At 31.5% G+C, this 20,268-nt stretch overlaps 1 protein-coding gene across 9 annotated transcripts in view; it reads right to left on the reverse strand.

Moving 5' to 3' along the window:
• Positions 1-20,268, reverse strand: part of GRIA4 (glutamate ionotropic receptor AMPA type subunit 4) — a 481,423-nt gene that overhangs the window by 13,036 nt on the left and 448,119 nt on the right. For 4 of the 9 annotated variants that reach the window (XR_012488407.1, XM_074304368.1, XM_074304371.1 and 1 more), the window contains exon 14: positions 2,280-2,394. The exons of 3 other annotated variants lie outside the window; for them this stretch is intronic. Coding sequence is in view for 4 of the 6 variants with exons in the window: in XM_074304368.1 (XP_074160469.1) it covers positions 2,280-2,394 (115 nt within the window). In the remaining 2 variants the exon portion in view is untranslated. Of the gene's footprint in view, positions 1-2,279; positions 2,395-4,683; positions 18,831-20,268 lie in introns of those variants that run through there. 2 more of the 9 variants (XR_012488408.1, XM_074304373.1) reach the window with 2 other exon arrangements.

Below are 20,268 nucleotides of genomic sequence, written 5' to 3' on the forward strand. Positions count from 1 at the left end.
CAATAAAATTATTTAATTAATTAAAATTAATTAATTATTTTTGAGTAATGATTTAATTAATAAATATAATATTTTAAAAGTTTTCTTTTTAATTTGAAGATTTACAATAATTTTTAGCACTCATTTTAACATACCATTGTAAGGTTTATAATTGTAATATATAATAGAATGTTAACTAATAAAAACATTTTATTTTTTGAATGATAAGAGCATTGATTCACATAAAGATAAAAATCTGACTATTTTTGATTCAAAACATGTTTATGACTCCTCAATTTCTTTTAAACTTCTATATTTGTTTATATGGTTTTTCCTCATTAAAGTAGAAAACAAAAGGAGGCATTTCATCATTAGTATTGAGAAATTTATCCATTAAGACTGGCTCCAGATTTCCTTGTAGTACTGATAAAAATAGCTATAAGTCAACAAATATTTTTGAATGATATTAAACACTCCATTAGAAAATGCTGTGCTGGATGGCATAATATATTTTTATGTATCTTTTAGAGTAATCTAAGAAAGGACATCTTATTGATTTTCCTTTCTTTTTTATCTTTCTTCTAGAGACTCTCACAAATAGAGAACTCTATGAATCCCACTTAATATTTCTTATTCCTCCTTTCTCTTTCTCTGTGATATCACTTCACAGAATATCTTTGCAGCACTAGGGAAATGGAAAAGATGTGGAGAACAAAATCACTTCTTTCTTTTTTCCTTCTCTCCAGGTTTAAGGTATTTGTATGCATCTATATTACTTATTTTTTTCTCTCATCTCTTGAAAAAATTAGAATAGACAAGAAGGTGCTGAACTGAATCACACATTCACCACTCTGGATCTCAGCTTTTTCCTCTCTTAGAAAAGCTAAATAATCTCTCAAGGGTCATCCAATACTCAGATTGTATGATTTATAGCTGGGCTAGGGATTTTATGCTTGATTGAGAGAAGCTGACATTTCTAGTTTTCCAAGTCAGTACTATTATATTTATGAGTTTTTCAGAAATTATCTGCATTTTCTAATCAGATGCATGCCTCTGCAAGCAGTTTGGCACAGTGAAAGGGTCACAATTGTGTCATCACCTTGAGTTGGCCTGAAGTCTTATGAGTATTCAAAATACCAACCACAAACCCTCATAGTAGAAGGCTTCTCTTCTGAATGGATAATAATAATATTAAGCTTTGTATCTTGGATACTTGAATGAAAAATGTATTACCAGAAAGAACAAATGGTTTTATAACCAAGGCATAATTTAAACATGTTTCAACTTTCATTTTACTTTCAAACTATTTGAGAACAACTATCTAGTTAGTACCTGTATAAATCCCATTTGTGCATGCAGGTTCCCCTATCACATTCTAAAATGTGATTCTTGGCACACATGATATTTTCTATCTTTTGTATACATTTTGCCTTTTTTCCCTCAAGGCACTGCTTAGGGGAAAAAAGGTCAGAAGAATATGCTGGAAATAAAAAAAGAGGCGAAGTAAAGACAAAACTTAGTTGATCTTGTTTTTATAAAGAGTCAATAAGAAATATTCAATGATAATAGGCTAAGGTGCTCTTGATTCTATTTTAAGAGAAGACACAATTTTTTAGTTACCACACATGAATTTCTATTCTCTTATATAACTGTAATTGGAATCTGTTCAATTATTGATTCACTCAAAGATAGCCTAAGAAGGTCTTTCTTTTAGTGTAGAAGGAGTTTAGTGTAGTCTTTGCTCTAACAGATCAAAGGGGTACTTCCAATAAAAATGTAGATATCAGCCTACACATGTTTACTCATCATTGAATCTTCTTATCTCTTTGAAAAAGTATCTGGCCTAATTTACTCTCTCTGATCTTTCTTGTCACTACCAAATTTCTCAAAGTCATGCTTACTATTCTTTTCTAATGCTTATATATAAATGTTTGAAGGTAAGCTCCTTAGAATATAATATTATGCATGCTCTTAGTTTCTCTTTTCTATTCTGTACCTGCTATGATTTAGACTACAGACTGATCTGCCTTTGGCTTCTTATCTACAGTGTCTTATCTACAGTAATATACAGTTATCTACAAAACCATAGGGATTTGGTACTGGAATGAAAGATTAATTCTTGAAATTGACAACAGATGCAAATATTTTTGCTTTGACAGTAATTGCATACTATAGTACATGAGGAACCTTTACCAGCAGTCCTGGTAGCATCACAAGTCTCAGGTCAGAAGGAAGGACCCCAGCAGATGCACCAATTACTTTACATACTGTTTACCCGCTTTGGTGACATTGAGGCTAACCTTGGAGTCACCTCCCCCGCTGCCACATTCTCCTTTGTCGTACCACCATTTGTTTTTCAATTTGTCCAAGAGGCCTTGTTCATTCAGTTTTAAAACTGCGAGGTTAACAGCATTTCTTGAAACGATAAAACATATTTTGTAAGAAACTGCACAGCTGTTAAGATGTTAGAAGGAATGAGGATTTAAGCTCTTTTATAAGCTTCTCCCATAAGGTAAATAAACCTCTCATTACCATATTACAATCCCCTCCACTGCAATCCAAACCAAAAGTCTGAATTATTTTGCTTATTTTCAAATGTGACAAAAATGCCTACGGTATTTGGTAGCTCTTTTTTTATAGCTCTTCTATAAGCCAAATAATTTGTGCTGATGACTAATTAAATGGGAGTTTTGGCAAGACACTAAAAAACTGGGATTTAAGGGATTATGTTTTGGATCCTTGCGGAAGGTCAGCATTTAAAGGTAGAGAAATGTTGTTTCAGGTTGCATTTTATTCTCTGAAGGAGAAGGCTAAAAAATCTTTAAGTACTGATTTCTTGCCTATCCTCTATCATAGTTAAATTGAGCAGAGTTTCTGCCTTGTTTTTTTGGAGGGAAGTGGGGTACCGGAGGGGGTAAAATTTATAGTTCTATGCTTTGTTTCAGTTTAGTAAGGATTGATGGAGATAGACCAGAAGTCAGGACTTATTAGATCAGAATTCAGGCCTTAGAAAAAAGGTCTAAATTCTATTTTGATTGTTAAAATCATTACATGCTATTTAGAAAAACAGATCAGGTGTGCATTAAGTAATTAAACCTTAGGAAATCAATGCCTTCGTTTTAATCTACTGCTTGTATAAGACATATGCCCAAGAGTAGGTTTTCTCCATTTTTGACTCATGGATAGAGAAAACATTACTTAAATTTTTCTCTAGAAGTTTAATGACTATATCTAAAAACATAAATAGGTGAGTGAAAAGTTTTTTTTAATTCTTCTATTTATACTGTCATATACTCTAAGTGTATAATATTAAAAAATGTTTAGTGGATCTCATTTTTCCAAGTCATCCTGGTTTTAAATTAGATATACTAGAAAGAAGTCTTTTAGTCCACTAGGGGGCTCATTTAATGGAATTTCACTTAAAACCAGAGTGTTCGTTTCAATATTGAAAATATTGTTTTGTTTTGAAATGCTTTTTTGGTCAGAATTTTGATTTCATTGGTGGAGGGAACTCTCATTGGAGAAACTTTCTTTACCAATGCAGATCTACAACTCATCTGTAACAGTTTTAGAGAACTGATACTAAGAGGTTAAGTAACTTGTCCATTGCCACAAAGTATATATTAGAGATAAGACTGGCATTTTTGATTCCAATATTTCTGTTTATTAAACTACACTCTTTTGGTTTTATGATAATTCAATAATTATTGCATGCTGACAAGTTCCAAAGGAATTAAAAAGGTTATAATGTCTAAGATGGTTATAATTGGTATTTGAACAATATTTCAATTAGATTTGGAAATTAATTAATTTATAAATTGATTTATATATTTTATTAGATTATTAACATTTTGTTTGCCTTTTCAGAAATAATCTTTTCTCAATATTGTATATAATTATATATTTCTAGCTCTTACATTGCCTGGTTGTACCTAGTTAGCAAATATCTTTCCAGGTTAAAATACTCACTTTCACAGACACTCATCCAGCCTCTGTGGGAACATTTACATAGCACAAACTAGAAAAAAATAAATTTATCTAAACCTGTGTTATATTGGAGCCCTTAAGGAGTTAAGTGAGCTTCTTAAAATGAGCAATTGTAAATATCATTGTGGTCACTAGAAAACAGCCATAATTGGAAATAACTGTATCCAGGAAAACCATGAGAACTCATAACCAAGTTAACCAGCTTGAAACACTTTGGTTGAGTGTGAGTTAATTGATGGGAGAGAATGGGAAAATAGAAGCGTTTGTGTCAGTCTATCAAGTGGTAGCTCCTATTTTACCTATTTATTCTTACTAATTAGGTTTTAAGCTATATTGTTTTTATTTTACTTAAGGACCAAGAGTACTTTTAGTCTTCCCTAGATTCATAGGCCTGGAACAAAGCACCAATGGTCCTTTTCTACATACATTTCTGTAATAATAATCAGATTCAGGTAGAGGAATAGCTGATAATCCAGGAAAAACTGTCTTAGCTAATTAAAAAATAAAACCAAACCTGTCTTGGGAAGAAAATAATGTTATTTTAATTTATTATTATGGATTAATATTAAACAAAATTTGTTTTAAATAACTTGAAAATTATCCCACTGGGAAATTTAATCCATGGAAAGAAAATTAACTTTTATAACAGTACATTTTGTTTTAATTTTAGACATAATATATTAAAAAAATCAATAGTGGGTGGGCTTGTAATTTTTATATTATATATATGTATATATATGTGTATATATATACATATATACACACACACACACACATATATATATATATACATATATATATATATATAAAATGAGGAATCCTTTATGAAAGTAAAGTCATTTTATGAGAGGGTTATTTAACAGGGTTATAAGCCATATCCATAGACGATTTCACAGCAAAATTTTAAAAAATGAAAAAAAAAATAAAGAAATGGAGAAGGAAAAGGTGCTTTCAATTAAGGTAATTGTTTGAAAATTAAGCTCTCAGACATTGTCTTTCTTACATCTATTAGGCCATGTAAAAACGGTTTAGTTTCACACTGCTATTTCAGTTTCTTGATTCATATTGTACACATTAACAAAAGAAATTAAATCACTACCCCAGTTCACCATTAACCACTATGTTGTTATTATCTAGTTTCAGCAACCACTGTACTTACTTGATGCTGTTTAATGCAAATCATTTCATCATTGATATCTTTTAACTTTGCCCAATTCTCAAAACTTGCTTGACTTAAAATAGAATATAACCAAAACAAAGAGACCATGACACTGATTACTTTGTTTCACTCTATAGGTAAAATATTTCAGTCAGAGGAAATGTTGATGACAAAGAGATGGACTTCTCTTATTAAAATTTAATTTCTTTCCAAAAGTGTCTATATCTATGCTAAATATGTAGGTCTGAGTTGCATTTTTGGACTGTGATATAAAGTATTTGGACCATGACAATTTTTTTTTAATAGAATACTAAAATGTTTAAGCCCAAACTTTTGTATGCCCAAATATTATGGGAGATTCCTTCTTATGTGTTAGATAAAATATTTACTTCCCTTCTTTTCCTTACATAAATAGAATTATAATGAGAATCACCAAAAAAAGTTTAAAGCCAAACAAAGTTATTTTAGTTAATATGTTGTCTTAAGTTAAAAGTACTGGCCAGTAGAGAATGAAGAGCAACAATGCAAACTATAAATAAAGTCCACTTAAAAAGGGATACAGGTGGAGGACCATTTTTGTTACTAAAAAGTTACCTTAGGACTTCAACCAGTATTTTTTCCTATCTTCTGAAAGCTCAAGACATTTCAGATACAGTTTTATCCATCATTTTACCCATCATTAGAATGGCCATTATGAACTTCCAACTGAATTGCTACCATTCAGAGGATATCACTGACTTTGTGAAATGTTTGCTTGATGTTATCATTTGGGTATTTTTATTTATCTATCTATCTATCTATTTATTTATTTATCTATTTATTTAGATATCTATCTATCTATTTATTTATTTTTTGCTAAGGCAATTGGGGTTAAGTGACTTGCCCAGGGTCACACAGCTAGGAAGTGGAAGTGTCTGAGGTCAAATTTGAACTCAGGTCCTCCTGACTTCAAGGCTGGTGCTCTATCCACTGTGCCACTTAGCTGCCCCCATTTGGGTATTTTTAAGGCCTATTTGCTACAAAGATTACAAAAAAAGCATACACATATGTGAGTAATTGTTATTGTTACATATTCATATGACAAGATACTATTATATTTTCTTCCATGATTGCTTCCTGTATAGATTACTCTGAGTCAAAGTATTTATAATTTTTATCAGTTCCTGGTACATAGTAAGTGCTTAATAATTACTTGTTGACTGATTGTTTATCTTCACAAGCATATAACGTGTGTGTAGAGGTTGAGTATAGGATGTGTGTGTGTGCACATGCACAGGTATATGTGTGTGTCATATATAGATATATGTAAAGAGAGAGAGAGGGAGAGGAGAGGGAAAAAGAGAGGGAGAAAGAGAAAAAGAAAGGAGAGAGAGAGAGACAGGAGAGATTCTTATAGGAGAAATTGAGAAACTGAAGCACGAAAAGGTCTAATGACTTACTGAAGGAAATATAATAAATCATGGATAGATAAAGTTTCCTTTTTAAAGCTACTATTCAATTCATCAGACTACCTATAAAATATAATTATCAGCTACTAAAATATTTAAGCCCAAACTTATGTATGCCCAAATATTATGGGAGATTCCTTCTTATGTGTTAGATAAAATATGTACTTCTCTTCTGTTTCTTATATAAAATAAACTTTTAAAATTTGATAGTATTAAAACTATGCCATACAAACTAGAACACAGTTTTCCTTACCTCATAAAAATATCACTATGGCCACATTTTCTTATTGTATATGAGTCTAGGCACAGGGCACTAAATCTAGCATTGTGTTTGTTATGCCACTTTTGCAAAGTAGAGGATGCTTGAAATATGAAGTTTTTAAAAGAGAATTAGTTTATTGAAGAGTAAGAATTTAGTTCAACAGAATGATGATTGGTTGAACAATTGGTCTCGAAAACGGTATTTAAATCAATTTATGAGCCTTTTTTTAAGGAATTAAAAGATGTTTGAGGAAACTGGTAAACTTTTCCAAAGCATAAATGCTGTTTCACATAGCATGAGTTACTTTTTCCTTTGTCTATACTCACTTCAACATAGCTTAGAATCATTCTGTCTTCTATTAAATAGGCTATATTTTCATGTGTGTGTATATATATATCCATATATGCATAAGATGACAAGGCTCTGGTCTCTCAAATTAGGGTAACAGGGAATTAGATGAGTCATTAATCTAAGAGGTCCTTAGAAATTCTCAGGAGCTTTTCTTTTTATAGATTTCTTTAGGAATTTTAAAATTGCAATCAGGTCTTTCTTACATTATTCTAGCAATAACCTATTTCTCATAGCTTTCTGACAGCTAACTAAAATTCCAAGGCCTTAGTTAGATACTAGAGAATACTGTTTTCAAAAGGCTGTTGAGGCATGACAATTTGATAGAAGTGTTTCTAAAATCACTATAAAATAAACATAAGTATTACATGGAAAAATGTACTTAGTAGAAATTTAGTTAGTGATGACCTTGAAAAACCTATACTATACTTAATTTAAAACTACTTAAATAGTTGTTGTGCTATTGGTATTGACAGAAATATTATCAAAAAACCCCCCTCACTTTTGGTTCACTTAAGCTGTTGCTTATTTCAGATAATTCAGATTAATCAGGAAAGAGGAGCAGATACATCATGGCATTTTCTTTTAGCTGTTTAAATTTTTTAAAGTTTTGTTTTACTCTGTGATTTAATAAGTATAGAAAATTCCTAACAAAGCTCTTTGTCTGAATTGTAACTTGTCTTTGAAAATAGTCTGAGATACTGAAGGAACAAATGTCTTGTCTTTGGTCACCCAGCCAGCAGGTGCATCCAAGACCTCTTTACTCTGAAAAAAATGTGCAGTCTCGTATGTACAAAAATGTTTATAGCATCCCTTTTTCTGGTGGCTAGAAACTAGAAATTGAATGGATGCCCATCAATTGGAGAATGGTTGGGCAAATTGTGATATATGAATGTTATGGAATATTATTATTCTGTAAGAAATGACCAGCAGGATGATTTCATAAAGCCCTGGAGAGACTTACATGAGCTGATGCTAAGTGAAATGAGCAGAACCAGGAGATCATTATACACTTCATCAACAATACTATATGATGATCAATTCTGATGGATGTGGCTCTCTTCAACAATGAGATGAACCAAATCAGTTCCAATTGTTCAGTAATGAAGAGAATCAGCTATACCCAGAGAGTTATGAGAAATGAGTGTGGAACACAACATTGCATTTTCACTCTTTCTGTTATTAATTGGTTGCATTTTTGTTTTTCTTCTCAGGTTTTTTTTTTACCTTCTTTCTAGATCTGATCTTTTTTGAGCAGCAAGATAACTGTATAAATATGTATACATATATTGTATTTAATATATACTTTAACATATTTAACATGTATTGGACTACTTGCCATCTAGGGGAGGAGGGGGAGGGAAAGAGGGGAGAAGTTGGAACAGAAAGTTTTGCAAGGGTCAATGTTGAAAAATTATCCATGTATATATTAGTAAATAAAAAGCTATAATTAAAAAAAATGTGTGGTCAACAAACTACCACAGAAACTGAGTGCTCAAGATAACTACCTACACTTTATGTAAAGTCTATAGATATCTAACTCAGAAAAATAACTATCTATGTCAACAAGGAGAACTGGGAAACATATAAAAGTAAAGGACTTGTTCTTTTAAATAATAAAAAGTAGAAATTAGTAGTCTGCTTGACCCTAATGATAAGCAGTTCATTTCACAATTCTAGTCTTTTATTGACTTTTAAGGTCTAGAAAAGTAACTAGTTCTCAGAATGATCAATGCTCCACTAAGTTTTCAATTTAACTTAAAGCTCTGTTATTACTTTTCTTTCCAAATTATCTCCTTAAACAGACAAGCACATACCTTGTATCTGCCTCAGTGGCTTTTGAGAGACCATTCTGGAAGCTGGGTTTGGGACTAAATTGCTCTGTAGCCATTTAGATGTAGCTGATGGAAAAGAAACTAAGCCCTTCCTCAATTTGGTTTATGTAGCAACAATGCTACAGGTAAAATCCACCTAATGAGGAAAAAATATAGTCTGAGTAGTAATCAGTAATTCAGATGGAAAAAAGAGAAGGGGAGAATTGTTTCTTGGTGGGAAAAACCAAATTCGGATTAAACTGGAGATGGAAAAGAATTAAAATTAAAATAATTAATTTTTTTTAATTAAAGAAGGATTTAGTATTTTAACTTGGATTTTGTATTGTGCATAAGCAATTAAGTCTGTAAATTTTGCATTTTTAAAAATTTGCTTCATAATCCAACAATATCAAGAGGAATTATAAAAGGAGATTTTTTTCAGCTGCTTTTAGGTTATATCTTCCTCAATATTTGCATTGCTAATTCCTACGTGAGTAAATGGATTTGATTGAGGTGCTTGTGCTGAAGGAATGATTATGACTCATATTTAAAAGTAGTGAGCATACTGGTCTGTAGGAAAGAGGACACTGGGAGGATCCTGCATATTGGAATGTTCAGAGGGACAAGTGTTTTTTCTATGCCATTCTTGTAAAATCCCCTTGTGGTTATGTTATACAAATTCTAATTTTACAATTCCATAGTTTGTTTTAGAAATAGGAAATCTTAATCACCTAGCTGGTCCAAAGGAGAAAATAGATCTTTTATTATAGGAAAAATTTTTTTGAAGATGAAAATACAAAAATTATCAGCAGTTAAATATAGTATTTTGGGGGCAGAGTGGGAAGGAGAGGGTATATCTCTGAATAAGTCATGGCCTTGGACAAATCAAATAAGTTTTAAAAATCATACTCTCAAATAAATGGAAATAATTGATGCTTTCCCTGTGGGTAAGTCTAACTTTTAATTCTTTAAGTGAAACACTCAATTTAGGCTGTTAATGGGGAGATATTAGGAATTCTTTGTCTCCTTTCCTTTACCTACCAAATTTAATTTTATTTATGGACTCAAGGCTGCTCATATTCTGGATTCCTGTTTGGGCAAAAGGAGCTCCAACTTCAAAAGGCCACTGGGTGTAGGATCAGGCTTGCAACTTCCCAAAGCTCTTGTTCAAAAATCCATTTTTGATTTTTCAATTCAATTAAAATAAACAAACATACACATACATTTACATTTATATATGTATATGTACTTAATAAGTACATTCAATGATTGATGGATTACTTTGATTATATATTGAAACTCTAAGGACTCTCGAGGACTTAACTTACTTTGCAACCACTGTTACCTGCAGAACACTGCTTCCACTTGGAAGAAGCACAAATCTGGTAGGGAAAAACATATTTTCTAAATCTTGTATGCCTGCACTAGGAAGATTGCTTAAAAATAAGATGGAGGAGCAATATTTTTAAGCCAGGAAGAAGAATTGTGAGGGCATAAAAATGGGAGATTAGGGCCTGGAAGACCAAGACAGACAGACCACAATACGCCAAAAGAACCTGAAGTACAGGCATGAAGTTAGTTTAAGGGTTTAGGCTAAACATACTAAAATGCATCTATTTATCCCTGAAGCCTAGAAATAGCATGAAGCAATCTCTGGCAATCAGAAGAGCACTAAATTTGGAGACAAAGGTTTGAATCTCAGCTGCTCCATTAATACCTTTATGACCTTGGGCAAATCAAAACTGCTCAGCATCTAAATTTATTCCTTTACAAAATAAAAGATTTGAACTCTATGGTCTCTTCTAGTTTTAAATCTATAATCTGAAATCTAAACATGTAGAACATTCCCAATCCTCTTCCATAACTCACTCATATCCATTTCCTTAATATTTGTGTACTTAGCACAATTATTCACCCAAGCTAAAAACCTGAGTTATTTTTTATTTTTCCTTCTTCAACCCTGATTTCCAATTAATTATCAAGTGTTATCATTTTTCTTTTGAAAATTCTATTGAATCCACCCCTTCTTTTCCATTTCCAATGTAGTCATTTTATGCATAGTTCCCTGTGTTCCCATCTTTTGCAAAGTACTCAATGCCAAATTCATATTCCTATAATTTCATTTAATTGAAAAGTACTTTAAAAGGGTATATTATTTGCTAGATAATGAAAATATGAAAATAAATAAATAAATATAGTACTGCTTTCAGGAAATTAAGAGTCTAAAAGGAGTTCTGGGACAAGCTCAAAAATGACTAATACAGAATAGAACCTAATAAATTTTTAGCAGTGATATAAAGAAAGTATTCTACATAATCTAGAGGGAAAGAGATGGCTTGATACTGGAACAATCAAGGAAAGTCTCATAGAAGAGATAGTACTTAAATATTGGAGGATGGATAATATTTGGAGGATGGATAATATTTCAACTGATTGAAGTTTGGAGTTTTAGACATAAGGATAGTATGAATGAAGGTATGGAGAGAGTGCAATGGGTTGAATTGCGAGAACAATAATCAGTACTGTAATGAACACATAGTTTAGTACATGATTTAGTATATTGTACATTGATTTAGTAATGTTGTCTACTATTCCCATATTTCTAGTGACATTCCATTGTCCAAACTATGCTTAGTGATGACATGTTCAAGGTTTATCCCACTAGGCAGTGACAGAGCCAACAATAGGATCCTAGTCTCCTGACATTCAGGCTTGTTCCTTAGAGTGATGCTCAAGCACTTCTCCACTCATGTTTTATTCTATCTATCCAAATTGCCTTCTTCTTATCTTTGGTATGAACTTGTTGCTGTAGTCAGGATCAGCTACCCAGTGTTCCCACCTGGATGCATTGGGTTTTAATTCCCAGTTCGATCCCTGTTCTTAGACTAGCAAGTTTTTCATTTCTTTATTTCTATAAAGCCTTTCTATCCTTTAGGCTTTCTATCCTCAATTTCTCCAGCTGGTCTTCCTCATAAATTTCTTATAAGAACTCTAAGTTCTTCCAATCTCTCTTATCCCCAACTACTGTAATTTATTTCATGTATCATTTTCATTCCTAATTACACATTGCTTTGCATTATGATTTAATGTTTTCTTTTGTACATGCCTCATCTCTCCCAGTGGATTGTAAATTTATGTAAATCAGGACATAACATATCCTTAAAAAAATACCCTTAGTGCCTAGTATGGTGTCTAGCATGGTAGGTATTTGACATAATTAATCAAATTAATCTGTAAACTTGGGCAAAACCCAATATTTCTAATCATTGCATTTAAACAGAAGGAAGTGGTATGCTAAAAGGAAATTCTACAATTACAGAACTTAGGTTATTTTGAAGAGACAAAGATACTCAACAGATGAAAAGCCCTTTAGGAGAAAATTTGCAAGTAACACACCCACACCCACACCCACACCCACTCCATTAAATGTTGGCAACAGAGACATAAAAAGGTTATTGATGTCAATTACTTTTCCAGAACTGTTAAAACAAGGAAATAGATAACAATTTTACATTTTCTAAACAAAAAATCTCAAGGAAAGTACTACATGGACAACATGAGCAGTTAAAAGAAGAAGATACTTTTTTGGCTTGTTTATACAGATGGAAATAAAATATGAGAGAATGAAAAGAACAAAATATGATAAAATTTAAGAGGCAGTTATTACGAATCAGAGGGTAAATCTAACACTTATAACCTGAATATTTACTCAGATGCTAGAGCTAGCTATGACATTTTTTAAAAATGTATTTTAAAATTTATTTTTAATTATTATTATCATTATTATTATTATTATTTTGATGAGGCAATTGGGGTTAAGTGACTTGCCCAGCTAGGGAGTGTTAAGTGTCTGAGACCAAATTTGAATTCAGGTTCTCCTGACTTCAAGGCTGGCACTCTGTCCACTGTGCCACCTAGTTGTCCTCTAGATATGGTATTTTTAAAGCTAAATTCAGACTGAAATTTATCAATGGAAAAATAGTGACTTTTAAAAAATTCTATCATTATATCATTTCAGTTTTAGGCAAAGTTGAACTAATGTCTAATTTAAATTCTCCTCCTCCCTACTTTCTCATTAACAATAATTTATTATATTGAATAACACTAATATCTTTTTAGACTATTAATAAAAATAATAATAATAGATAAATAAAGCTTACTCTATGGTATTAATACTTGACTCATAATATCAGGATTTTTCTTGGTAATTCCTTTCCCAGAGTAACTTCATGATTCAAGACAAAATCTTTTTTAAGTCTATCAGAAATTCCTAGACAAATCCTTATTATTATTTTATCAGAAGTTCCCCAGGATTGAAAATTGCCATAATGGGAATGAAGAATGAGGAAATATAATCGGTATAGAGGCAAAATGAGGAGCAATATAATGTAATGAACAAAATATTGAGCTCAGAGTTCAGGGAAGTCTTAGGCTTAAATCTTGTTTCTAAATATTTACTATTTGAACCTGGGCAAATAACTTAATTTCTCTGAGTCTCAAGTATCAATTTGGGACTTGTTAACCAAATCATAAATTGGTGGCAATTTAGACTGATGGAAGGAATTCCTACCAGAAGTTTTCAATGGTGAAGAAATCATAGCTTATTTGTACATAAAATTTATTCATAGTTCCCTGAATCTTGAAGCATTGCTTTCCTTTCCCCTTTCCCGGCCCTACTTCTTATCAATTCCCACCTCACTGAAGATGGAACAACATGGAAAAGCCTAACTAGAGTAAAAACAGCCACTACAAAGAATTCCCATCCAACGGAGGTTATTCTCCTTCTATAATAGTCCACAAGCAACCCACCAGATTAATACAATTCTGTATTATATCTTAAGGCCACAGAAGATAGAGCTAATGAAGCAACACTTTAAGATGACACTATGCACTCTCAAGTGAAATAAATTTTGTCATCTATGATAACATATGAAATCTTTAAAGGGAATGAATTTAGAATTATTGGATTGCAGAAAAAAATTACTGGATTGTGTACAAGACTTTCAATAACTTGTAACTTCCCAGTAATATGAGCTTCTTAATCTTACAACTTTCTTTAAAAAGCTGCTTTGGTTCATTTGCTTATGTATACTTCTGAATAGACATGAGATAAGGACATGCCCCCTTTATTTCCAAAGATGACCTGTTTCCTTTGCCTTATTTGTTTCTTCAATATGTATCTTTTTTTCCAGAGTAAACCTGAGTCCAAAGTTGGGGTTGGGGATAACCACATCATACATATTAAGTTGTGAAGAATGATATCATCAGTAGCTAGAGTACTAGGCCTGCTGTTGCTAGAGTTCAAATTCAGCCTCAAACACTTATTACCTGTATATAAGCAAATCAGTTAACCTCTTTTTGCCTTGGTTTCCTGGACTATAAAATGGAGATGATAATACTGCCTAACTCTTAGGAGTGTTGTGAGGATCAAATGAGATATTTTAAAAGAGTGCCTAGCTTGTATTAGGCAATATATGAATATTTATTGTTATCCAATCATTTCAGTCATGTTCAGTTCTTCTTGACTCCATTTGGGATTTTCTTGGCAAAGATACTGGAGTTCTTTGCCATTTCCTTCTCCAACTCATTTTATAAATGAGGTACTGAGTCAGCTTATAAGTGTCTGAAGCCAGATAAGGAAAACAGGTCTGACATTCTATCCATTGTGCCACTCAGATGCCTATAAAATAGTAGGCTCATATAAATACTAAAATAATATAAAATAACATTTACTATATTGTGCCCATATAAATACTAGTAGTTACTAATAGTATATAACTAAGCACTAAGAAATCTGAAATCATAAATGACAGGGAAAATTATTTTAAATATTTAATTCTTAATTTCAAGAAATTTATAGGAAAATTGTTTAGAATATTAATGATACTTCAGATGCACATTTCCATTGAATTAAACCCAGAAGGTAACAGGCCATAAATTCAGGTAACACATAATAATTCTAATCTATATTTTGCCTGAAAAGTCAGGCTTTCCCTCAGAGGATTCAGAACATGAACTATCCCTGTAATATTATGTAGGTTCTAGAATGATTAGAAGTTTGAGTTTGTGCTAGAAAAAGTCTAGGGTTAAGATTTAGTTTGAGACTTCAAAGCACATTCTGGCCTTCTAGGACAGGAACATTTTTATGGCTCAAAGGTATCTTTTAAAGTAATTATAGTCTTTTTCAGACTCTCATGGTCCATATTTTCATCATCAGAGTAGAATAAGATTTATTTCATGAATTAAGCACCAATCTCCTGGGCATTTATATTACTCTTTAAATAAAAACCTACCTACTTCCTTGAAGTAATGCTTGAAAATGATTTGTGACTCTCATAAACAGAATAAATACTTTGTAAATAGTTAATAAATAAAAGAAAGTTATTTAAAGTTTATATGTGTGAGATATTCATTATATTACTTATAAGAAGCTTGGTCACTCATGAGAATGAGTGTCTTAAATTAGTTATGCATCAATTTCATTTGGAATTTTAAAAAAAAGTTAGAATGTGATAAACAGTAGAAATATTATATATTTATCTTAATTTTTATCTTACATCTGAAATTCATAAATATATTCTAAGGCATATCTTATTTAATCAAAGTAGCACAAGTGAACAAATTGATAGAACCACAGAATCTGAGAATTGGGAGGGATTCCAGAGGCATTTAGTTGAAACCATACTGAAAAATAACCAACCAACCAAACAAAAACCAACCTTCATTACAACATACCTAACAGTTGGTCCTCTAGTTTCTTCTGAAAACTATCACTATTTCCTGAAGGAACCAGTTCCATCTTTAAACTGTTCCAATTCTAATTACTAAGACATTTCTTTCTCTCTACCCTAAAGTTTATATTCATCTCTTTTTGGTAAAATACAATATAACTCCAAGTCCCAAATTCTCCCATGTGTGCTTAATTTCTCTGAGGTCATATCATATAATTTAATAAATTCTTCATACCTACCATCTGCTTTTATATGAAATCAAGTATAACTTAAGTAGATAATTTTGATTACTCTGTGATGTTCTGTTCCAAAAGTAGTCATCAGATGGAATGATTTCTATCTTTGGATGCTCAACAGCATTTATTTCAATGATTGATTTAATTTTCGTTTAAGATATGTGTTGCAGGAAATCATCACTACGTAACACTGAAACATCTTTCTGTTGTGTATATATATATTATATACTCTGAAATATATCATTAAGAATTCAAATTAAGCTATGTACATCACATCTGTGTGTTATTAAACCTATGCTCTTGGGAGAAAATGGCAATAGAAATCTAACAAATTAACCAAATAAAGACACCTGAAATACTCAAATCATTTGTATGTATGCTTAGATAGTTCTATAAATCAAAGTATTTCTTTGTCCTTTAAAAAATTAAAAAAAATTGGCTCTGATATTGTTCACTAACTGGTAGAGAATATATTTGTACATAAGGGTCTACTTAAAGCTGGGTTCATCTGGGAAAATAACAATCATGAAAAAACTTGATTATCTTCTGGAAATCCATTGCTCTTAAAACAACAACAGCAACAACAGCAACAACAACAACAACAACAACAACAAAACAACAAAACAAACAAAAAATCCTAGATTTGAGGATGATTGGGATAAAAAATGTTCACACTTGGTTTTATGCTTATATCTTTGATGACAGCATTCATTGTGAAATCACATCAAGTAAAAATGTACATAGCTTAAAAGATTTTTAAATTATTATGAAAATATTCTCAAGAAAAGCTCTATCAGTCTGAAAATGAATCAGCTTAGTATAGTGGATAGAACACATGCCTTGGTTTAATTTCTGCTTCGGAACATTCTTCTATAGCATTATGGCCATAAGCAAGTTACTTAATTTTTTCAGTTTCCCAGGAAAAAAATATAAGGTAGTGAGTTGCGAATTTATATTGCCAGAGGAAATTTCCCTAAGAAACTAAGAGAATCATAGTTTCTGAAATTCCCCATAGCTTCCCCCCTAAAACCACCCACAACATGCAGCTTTTTCATACTAACTTGGAAAAAAATGAGATTCAGCAAATTGTGTTTTGAAATTCAATGATTTTTTTTTTGAGATATAATTCTCCAATTTTTGTGTACCTTATTCTCCTCAGTCTTAAATTATTCTTCCTTTTTGAGTCCCATGTTTCTCTTTTTCTTGATCTGGATGTTGCCTCAAGTTCTAGTTGAGTTTCTTAGGTTCATGGTTTTCTATTTTCATACGCTCATGAAAGACAATAGTGATAAATATGTTTTATTGAAGTATAATGACAAGAAGCTAGACCTTTCCAAAGTACTTTTATGTTTCTCATTTTTTGAATTTTTCTTTTGGCTATCCTTTTATTTCCTTATCATTTTCCTATCTTGTACTCACACCTTTTAAAAGCATCAAATGAACCCTAATTGAACCAAAGGCTGGGATTTTCTTCCATAGAAAATTGTAAATTCAGATAAATCCAGATGAAGAATGCAGCCAGGGAAACTGACCAAACAATAAAAAAGGGAATAAAAAAAAGGAAATGAACTTGACATAGAGTTAGAACTTAGTAATAATATATATTTTTCCTTGCTATCTGGATTCTTATTTTTTCTGATGGCATTTAAAGACATAAAATATTTAATAATAACGGCCTATAAATCAAAGGGATGTCCACTAATTGGGGAATGGCTAAACAAACTGTGGCATATGATTGTAAAGGTGTATTATTGTGCTATAAGAAATGACAAACAGGATGATTTTAGAAAATTCTGGAAATATTAATATGAACTAATGCATAATGAAGTAAACAGAACCAGGAGGATGTTATACATAGTAATAATAGCAATACTATTAGATGAAGAACTATGAATGATTTAGCTATTTTTAGCAATATAATGATCCAAAACAATCCCAAAAGACTTATGATGAAGCATACTATGCACCTTCAAGAAAAAAAAAATTATATTGATTGGTTACAGACTGAAGTATGCTATTTTTTTACTCCAATTTTTTTCTTTTTTTTGTGTCTTCTGGTACAAAATTACTAATTGGAAATATTTTCTGTAATTGCAAGTATATAACTAACCTATATCTGATTGCTTATTATCTCTGGGTGGGGAGAAGGGAGGAACAGAGTGAATGATTGAACTTGGAACTCAAAACTTGAAATAAAAATGTTTAAAATTAAAAAAAATAATAACAGACTAATATACCCTAAAGTCATATAGTTATTAAGCCTGAAATAAATGCCTGACATGTAAAAGACAATTTTCCATCTTGATCACATTTTAAATGTAACTAAACTAACAAATAAAAGTCTTACGTCTCCTTGATAACAAATTACATATTTAATAACAAAACATCAGATATCAGCTTTAAGCTTTTTTTTTTTTTTTTTTTTTTCTTTTTTGTGAATTCCTTCTCTGGAATTTGACTCACATTGCCTTTTCATATACTAATTCACAAATCAAATTTTAAAAAATGAAAAAATGATAAAGTCTTTTTTTCCTTTAGAAGAATTCTAGGCTTCTCTATAATATGATTGGGTCAAGACATTAAAATGATGATGGGGACAGGAATGATTTCTTAGCCTTTATTACTTAACTGCATATTTTTTCTTCTGTAGAAACACCTATTGTTGGAAGATGAAATCACCAACATGAAGAGGTGTTAATCTTGGTCTCTAGACTTGGATTAAAAAAAAAATGTACAAAGAAGGAGGGGAAAAAAACAAGACAGGTGGGGGAGGGGTTTCCTTCAAATGGATGATGTACATTCCTTTGAAAGAAAACTCCCCTCTTACCTTGGTCCTGGAGCTGGTTAGTTCTCCTCTGTCCTCCTCCTAGGGGAGAAATACCCAAAATTAAACAATAATAGAACATGGTCGTGTATCAAAGTCAGGTTCAATTCTGGCCAAACACCTTTCTCAAGTCTCACAAAACATTACCAACTGTTCCATGTTTTGCAATTTGTAACTGGTTTAAGATTCACTTTTAGGATTAGGCCAATGGGAACAGTCCTTTGAGATAAAAGGAAAGCAGAATTTAGGCAGTGGGCCCTCTGAACTAATATGATTCAAATCAAGGGAAACTATGGAGACTACCTACACTTTTTGAATTAGTCTAATTTAGTTCGTGTTTAGTATACTGGAAACTATGGAGTTTAGTGTACTAGGGAAACTATGGAGACTACCTACACTTTTTTGAATTAGTCTAATTTAGTTCTTGTTTAGTATATTGGAAGTGGAGTCAGGAAGACTTCCCTTTTTTACTTATTAGTTATATGACCCAGGGTGAGTTCTTGACTCCTTTGAATTTTAGTTTTCTCATTTGTAAAATGGGAATAAAAATACTCATCATACAAGATTGTTGTAAAAAAATCAAATGAGACTTCTGTGCATCTTTTTTCCAATCTTTATCTTGTTATTAATATGGATATTCATGATAGACTTAGTACAGGGAAAGAGTGTTAGCTTTGAATTCTGACTGTGTTTACTACTTGTGATTTTGGCTTATAACTGACCTTTTAATTTTTAATTTAAGTGTAGGGACTTTAAAATGAGAACTGTGAAATGAAAAAAAAAATGGAATATTGAGGTAAATCTTGTGTCTTGGGTAATTTTAATTATGAATAGGGATTTGGACCTGCAGTTTTACTGATGTCAGGAATTTCTAGGTGAGCAGACTTCCTCTTCTAATATGTCTGTACATTTTTTTTTTTTTTTTTTTTTTGCAGTTTTAGAGAGTTTTCTAGAGTAATGATTGGTGAACTTATTTGTTTCTGGGTCACAGAGTCACATTGTTAGAGTCAAATACAGCTCAGGTCTTTAGGGCTTCATGTTCATCTTCAGGGGCATATCATTTTCCATTTCTTAGTGGCTGTTGCCAAGGGGAATTGAAGATATAGTTGAAACCAGTAGAGGATACAACTTTAAGTATGATAAATTGTTACATTAAGTTAATCTTTTAATGATGGCTATCTGGGAGTGTTAAAGAAATTTAGGGAATTTGCAGACAGTTTATATAAAGATTGATTTTTATTCTGAATATATTTTGTGTTTGGATATATGCATATTAGATTTTCATGGAAATAATGAATTAACAGAGATAATGTTTCAAGGAAAGTGATTGTCTTTTCTTGTCTCTATGATTCTCTTTAGGAAACTATCACTAAGCTAATAATGTCAGTTTCATGTATTTCCCTTTGGCATAATCCTAGCTCCATTTAAACCTAAATATAGGACAACTGGGTTGAGTTTTGTGAGACATAAAGGAGATGAC

Source organism: Sminthopsis crassicaudata, chromosome 3, assembly GCF_048593235.1.
Source record: "Sminthopsis crassicaudata isolate SCR6 chromosome 3, ASM4859323v1, whole genome shotgun sequence".
Lineage (NCBI taxonomy): Eukaryota > Metazoa > Chordata > Mammalia > Dasyuromorphia > Dasyuridae > Sminthopsis > Sminthopsis crassicaudata.